This window comes from Crocodylus siamensis, chromosome 14, assembly GCF_052110815.1.
Source record: "Crocodylus siamensis isolate JL-2025a chromosome 14, ASM5211081v1, whole genome shotgun sequence".
In the NCBI taxonomy this organism is placed as follows: Eukaryota; Metazoa; Chordata; order Crocodylia; family Crocodylidae; genus Crocodylus; species Crocodylus siamensis.
The window spans coordinates 2,125,797-2,132,734 of record NC_143408.1 but is presented as its reverse complement, the minus strand read 5'-3'; the positions used below and the strand labels follow the sequence as shown (position 1 = coordinate 2,132,734).

The window sequence follows — 6,938 nt, the reverse complement described above, 5'->3', positions numbered from 1 at the left end:
GTGGGCCAGATTTTTCAGCTAGGCCCTTTTAGTGGGTTGAGCACTTAAAACAACTCGTCCAAGGATTCTCATCTAGGGTGCCACAGTATCCTGGGGTGCCTTGATCCTTTCAAGGCAAGGCTTTTTGGGTAGATGTGATGCATCTTTTATTAGACCAACTGAGCAGCTGGAAAAATGTTCAGATACAGTCACCCTTTGTCAGGCATACGGAGTCTTTGCTGGTCTTGATGCTTTCAAAGGTGTCATGCCATGCTAGCACTGTTAGGTTTGCAGACATGATCCACAAGATCCACCCAGAGATTCCAAATAGTTGTGCTCCTTCCAAGTGCTTTGCAACAGTTTTTGTTGTTTCCGCTAGCGGCCCTGGCATAACGAGGAATAACAGCCACAAGTTGTTGGAGGGGAGGTTTAGATTAGACATCCATAAGAACTACTTCACGGTCAGGGCGGCTAGGATCTGGAACCAACTTCCAAGAGAAGTGGTGCTGGCTCCTACCCTGGAGGTCTTTAAGAAGAGGCTTGATGCCTACCTGGCTGGAGTCATCTGAGCCCAGTTTTTTCTCCTGCCCAGGCAGGGGGTTGGACTTGAAGATCTACAAGGTCCCTTCTGACCCCGATTCTATGATTCTATGAATAGTAAAACTGCTCTTGGAATCATAGACAATGAGGGTGAAGGGACCTCAGGATGTCACATCCAGTCCAACCCCCTGCTCTAGCCAGGACCAGCCCCAACTCCATCACCCCGGTCTACCCAGGGCTTCGAAACCTCCAAGGATGGAGACTCCACCAGCTCTCTGGGTGACCTGTCCCAGTGCTTTACTACCCTCCTAGTGAGAGGTTGTTTTTCCTGATATCTAATTTAAATTTCCCATACTGCAACTGGCCTTCCTGGAGTCAAAAAGAGAAAACTAAGAGCTGGCATTTTTCAAGGGGTGCTGCTAGTCTATCCAGGGGTGCCACAGGTAGGAAACAGTTGAGAACCCACTGCATAGTTCCTCTGAGAAGACCTGGCCTATAGCTTACATTGAATATTCTTCCTTTTCATCTATGAACTCTTTTACTAGCACTGGAACTTAAAAGTACTTTTCACAGTTTTCCTTCTTATCCTTTCGCCAAGATACAGTGTAAAAACGGTAGCATTTTACACCTGATCACTTTAAACCCACCAGTTCAATCCTGCAGTTCTGACCTGGGAATCTTGGCTTGTATGACGATTGCAGTAGTACTGAAGAATCAGGCATATTAACTTCCTAGTTTTCTGTTTTAATTTCTAATTTTAACGTGGATTTTAGTTTGCATTTCACACAGCTTGGCTGTTTTAGTGCTGTAATCCAGGCTTGCTTTTCCAGTTCTGCACTTGTGTTTCAAACTGCACCAGGGATGGTCGCCAGTCAGAACTTTTTATTTGAAAGGTGTGGAAATCTAATCTAGGTCTAGAGATACCTGCCAGCTTTCACATTTGCTCGATTTGCACATCTGCATTTTAAAAAAGGGCTCCTGTCTTGCACAAAAAGCGGGTTGTCTGGGTTTTGTTTGAGGCGTACAATCTGAAATGCAGCTCTGCCCAGCAATGAACTGAATTGAGCGGAGTGCAGAGCTGAGCAAGCGTTTGCCTGCCACACCTTGGCTCCGTGCTTGTATATGAATCAGCTCTAAAAGCGCAATGGGCTGGAGACTTTCCAAACACAAGGAGGAGGCACAAATGGCCTACTTAGGGGAACCGGACTGCAGATCTCTAGACTTCCTTGGTTGCAGAGCTCACTCAGGTGGTAGTCACGGGGGAGGGTTAGCCTTTCCTGGGTAGGAGCAAGCCAGCTATGATCTAGGCCTGCCTGGGTTAGCATGTCTTCCCCTGTGTGTGGTCTCAACCCCCTCCTTGTCCTTCGTGCTGCTTTGAAAATTGTTGGAAATCTGGTCTTTCCTTGGGAGGCAATTGGGGAATGGGGACAGTGGAGCCTGGGCAAGGGAGAAGCCAGGATAGGAGCCTGAGTTGGCTCTGGAGCAAAGGCATACCGACTGTCTCCCTCCAGCTATGGAAGCCCTAGGGACTTGGCTGCCCGCTCCCTTTGCAGGGGAGGGGGGAAAAAAAGGGCCGGACCACCAGCCCTTCTCCATGCCTGCTGGGCGAGCGCCCTGTGGAAAGGGGTGGCAGTGTCCCATGCAGCACCCACCTGGGGTAAGGCTTTTGAAAAGGGAGCGAACAGGCGCGTACGGCCCCTTTAAGTCCCAGTGAGGGCGGAAAGCCGCCCTGAAGCCGCGGTTAGGCGGGGCTTCGGCCCTTTCCCGTGCTCTCGCGATATCAAGCACCTCCCGCACGGGATCAGCCCTTTCCGGAGAGACGCGGCCAAGATGGTGGGTACGAGCGGCGCAGAGCCCGGCCCGGGATCGGGCTCCATCCGCTGCCGAGCCGGCCCCGCCGGGGCCCTGCGCTCCGCTGCGGCCTGGGGGGCGGCGCTCCCCCCGCGACGGGGCCGAATGGGGCGCGGCGGGGGCCCGGCGGGGGTCTACGCCTGCCTAGGCCGCTCTAGGCCCTGGCGGGGTGGGAGCTGTGCATGCGCACTGGGGGGCATGGAGCTCACCTGTGCAGGGCCCTGCGTGGGGCATTGCTGGGGGGGCTCGTGCGTGCATTATTTACTGGCTCCTGTTCCTGGCTTGCCCAAGGGCGAGGGCCCCGGTTCTGCCCAGCCTGGGACTTCCATTGCCAGACTCCTCCGCACCCGCCCGGCTTCCTAGCAGCTGGGGAGGGGTGGATGTGGGGGAGCTGGGGCTGGGGTGCAGTGAAGACGCCCGGCGGTGCTTTGCGGCTGCTCCCACCCTCGCCCACCTTTACTTCGTTTCCCTCCCTCCAGGCAGAAGTGGAGCAGAAGAAGAAGCGCACCTTCAGGAAGTTCACCTACAGAGGTGTCGACCTGGACCAGCTTCTTGACATGTCCTAGTAAGAACCACCCCGCAGCCACCCGGCTGGCCTCTGCAGTGGCAGCCTGGCCCCGAGTGGTGGGAGAGCCAAGTGTGGTTCCCACCAGCTCCCCACACTTGCCATATGACTTGTACAATCATAGCAAATGAGGGTGGAAGGGACCTTGCGGGGGTCGTATCTAGTGCAGCCCCCTGCTCCAAGCAGGACCATCCCCAACTACAGCATCCCAGCCAAGGCTTTGTCTACCCGGGGCTTCAGGAATAGAGATCGCACTGCTTCTCTGGGTAGCCCGTTCCAGTGCTACACCACCCTCTAGCTCAGAGAGTTTTTCCTAATGTCCCATTTAAAGCTTCCTTGTGGCATCGTGAGACCATTGCTCCTTATTGACCGTGGTTAAGCTAGTTAGGCCCTGTCATCTGAGTGGAGGTTCCCTTATTTAACCAGGATTGAAAAAATGTCTTGCCTTCACACACTTTCTAACCGCGTTAAGGGGTCAGGCTGTGTCTGGCATCTGGGGACACGATCCTGTGCATCTGGTGTAACAGCTTTTGATGCTTTCTAGATAAGCACAGTGTTGTTTTTGGCTAATCTGCGTTACCCATTGGAAATAATTACTGGTCTCTTCCTTGAGGATATTAATTTGCTTGAGAGCCCTAATTTTGGGTTAATGCATCAACAAATGGATCTGGAATCTGTGGGTGCAGAGGTTTGGTTATCAGCTGTTGGACTCGGGCATCCCAACATTGACCGTGTTTGTTGGTGTCCCTTGCTCCAAGCTTGAGGGTGGGGGGTGAGATGGGACCCTGCCCCTTGCAGAATGTGGCCTATACTAGACTGAGGATTATTTTGCCTTGTGGATATTAGTGAATGATCAAATAATGATCGTCTGGTGTCCAGGCCTGTGCTTTGATCCTTTCCTGACTGTCTGTGCTCGTTCCTCTTGAGCATCCTCAAGCTGAAAGTTCCTCCTGCCCTTTCAGTGAGCAGCTGATGCAGCTGTACAGCGCTCGTCAGCGCAGGCGTCTGAACCGGGGCTTGCGCCGCAAGCAGCATTCCCTCCTGAAGCGCCTTCGCAAGGCAAAGAAGGAGGCGCCTCCCATGGAGAAGCCTGAGGTCGTCAAGACTCACCTACGGGACATGATCGTCCTCCCGGAGATGGTGGGCAGCATGGTCGGTGTGTACAATGGCAAGACCTTCAACCAGGTGGAAATCAAGGTGAGCTGTGGGGCAGCAAAGGCTGTAGTGCTGGCTGAGAGCGAGAGAAGCTGACCAGCATCCTGATGGCTGGGTCTCTGCTTTTTCTATCCACCAGGGACTTGCTATAAAGCAAGCCATTCATGGATGTTAGGGACTGGAAGGAACATTACGAGGTCATTGGGTCCAGCCCTTCTGCACTTGGCTGTTTCGAGTACATTTTTGAGCCATAGCTAGTCTGCCTTGGAGGAGGGCTTTATATCCAAAGAGGCATTTAAAGCCTACCAAAAGTGGGGTGATTTACAAAGCAAACCCTTGTATGATTATGATCGTACCATCCAAGAAGATGCTTTCTGGCTCTTTGCTAGGGCAGCACAGCTCACAGGTGTAAGAGAAACCTTGAGACCTCCACTAAGATCAGGTGGGTTAGCAAGGAGCTTGGCTCTGGCTTTGGAAATGTGTCATGTGTGAGGGTATATTTTCCACACTCCACCTGCCAGCCAAGGACAGGATGGTAGCTTCCCTCCCCAGCAGTGGCTTGCCCGTGGGGTCACTGAGTGGATGTATTGATTATGTATTCTGTTGTGAGCCGGGGAGGAGGGTGTGGGAAGGGTGAAAGGGCTGAGAACAACCCCGTGCCCTCTGCAGCCTGTGTGACACAGGCATTTCACACTCGGCTGCCTGGGTGGAGGGGAGCAGGGGGTCAGCTGTAAAATTTAAATGATCCGTTTTGCATTAGGGTGGGAGGTAGGAATGGGGCTTGCAACTGGAACAGGGAATGGAATAACATGGGTGTGGAGTGCAGCCTCGCAACATCTGCTGTTACACAGACGGATTAAATGACGCTTCCTTTGTTCGTGGTTGAAATCTAAGTCAACCTGAAAACACATTGAAAGACTTCTGGGTGGTTCTGCCTGCCCAGCCCCTCTGGAGGTGGGAGCATGTACATTTGTACATCTAAAGAGAACAGCAAGGGCACAGAGGACAGTCAGGGTGTAACCACCACTTGTGCCTTTCGGTGTCCTTGACTGCACGTCAGTGCAGCTGGCTGCATTCACTGCAGTGACCTGGCCTCTCCCAGATCCCTGTCTGTGCCGAGTAGGCTCTCGGTACAAGTACATCATGCTAGAAAAGCCTGCGCCTAGGCTGGTACAGCGTGTATACATGCATATTAATTACACCAATAAAATGGCAGCTTGCCGGTATCATTGTGTGCTGTCAAAGGCTTCTGCAGACACCAGGCTGGCCAGAGCTTGGCGTGAAGAGTTGTGGCCAGCAGAGCTGTGTTGGCAGAAGCCCATAGTGGCCTCACTCTAAGGGAGGAGGGGGAGCTTGCTTTGTGAGGTTGGAGGCAAAGGGGTTGAGTTGTGGGTGCAAAGGGAGCCAAGTGCACGTGCTGGGGCAGGGAAATCCTCAAGTGCTTGTGCCAGATCCTTGCTGGCATCAGTGATCACTCACTTAGTCCCTCTGGACATCTGCGAGTGCAGCGTTGTGCAGGTGTCCACACCTTTGCACCAGAAACACTGGGCGCATTCTCCCAAGCACTGTGTGGGGAGTCATCAATCGGTCAAAGAGCAGGGACAATCCCAGGGAATTTGATGACCGGTCACAGCGCAAATGGCAATTTGTGAGCAACGAATGCTCAGGGCAGCAGCAGCAGCAGCAGTGAATGGCTGGAGCCTGGAACACCGACCTTTCATCGACCTCACCAAAATCTGTCTGGAGAATTTGGGGCCGGAGGAAAGGGCAGCATTCATTGACTAAATTGTTGGCCGCGAGTAGTTCCCATGCCTCTGCTTGTGTGAAACCCCCAGCAGAGGTGTCGTGGTTTTAAAGGACAGAGAGGTTTAGTTCTAAACCACCAGCCTCGTGCTCTCTGCCAGGAAATCCAGCTGACATTGGGTTTCTCTTCAGGGAGTCTGCAGGGACTTTGCTGCCTGACGCGCCCTTTCTCAATGCTCCCTCCTTTCTCTTTCAGCCCGAGATGATCGGTCACTACCTGGGCGAGTTTTCCATCACCTACAAGCCAGTGAAACACGGCCGACCTGGCATCGGTGCCACCCACTCGTCCAGGTTCATTCCACTGAAGTAAGCGATGTTTGGGGATGGCGCTTCGTATATGTAAATAAAGATCGTTTCCCAACACCGTCTGATGAGCGTTTCCTTCTGCCTTGTGACACTTGGGGCTTCTCTGAGCCTTCGTAGTTTCATAGTTTCTGGGGTCAGAAGGGACCTGAACAGATCAAGTCTGACCTCCTGCCCTGAGCAGGCACAAGGGCTGGGATCGTAATACCCCAGCCAGATATCTGTCCAACTTCCTCTTGTATGTCAAGTGGCTGGATTGGACTCAGCAAGATGAAAGCCTTGATCTTACCTAGTTTTGCACCGATTCAGTCTCATCCTTTCCTTAAGGAAAGGTCTATTTCTCTGGTGTAATCTGGTTTTACTGACCTAGAAGATAACACTCAAGTCACGTTAAACTCTGTGGCTTTATTCAGATGGTTAATTTTGGAGTTATTTGTTGTTCACTAGAGAACTTAAGATTTTGAAAGATGCTCTTAATATCTAAGTTTTCTCCCTCGGGCTATAACTGTTCCTGTACTGTCCCTACTCTTGCTGCTACAGCCAAGATGCTCATCAGTCCAGAAGCCAATGACCGATATGTTTGCCCACTGTATCCAGGGGTAGCAATTTCCAGTTGAGCTGACATAGAAAAGACTTAAATGCACAGAGCTCTGTGGGCTTCTGTGTGTCTGGCAAAGGAGGCTAGCAAGCCGTCCTGTAGGCTGGTGATACGTCGCAGTGCTTTGAATCGCAACGGTATGGG

General features: G+C 52.4%; 1 protein-coding gene across 1 annotated transcript; it reads left to right on the top strand.

Annotated features, from left to right (window-relative positions):
- The first annotated feature begins 2,284 nt into the window (after nucleotides 1–2,284).
- Nucleotides 2,285–6,254, top strand: RPS15 (ribosomal protein S15). Its single transcript, XM_090027522.1, has 4 exons — nucleotides 2,285–2,352; nucleotides 2,850–2,935; nucleotides 3,898–4,132; nucleotides 6,090–6,254. The coding sequence occupies exons 1-4, from the start codon at nucleotides 2,350–2,352 to the stop codon at nucleotides 6,201–6,203; spliced, it is 438 nt and encodes a 145-aa protein (XP_089883648.1). The 5' UTR covers nucleotides 2,285–2,349; the 3' UTR covers nucleotides 6,204–6,254.
- Nucleotides 6,255–6,938: the final 684 nt, after the last annotated feature.

Bases quoted from the DNA above. Each gene is read 5' to 3' on its own strand.
- RPS15 (XM_090027522.1), top strand. The intron at 2,936-3,897 runs GTAAGAACCACC...CTGCCCTTTCAG, and splicing joins CAGCTTCTTGACATGTCCTA to TGAGCAGCTGATGCAGCTGT. The intron at 4,133-6,089 runs GTGAGCTGTGGG...TTTCTCTTTCAG, and splicing joins TCAACCAGGTGGAAATCAAG to CCCGAGATGATCGGTCACTA.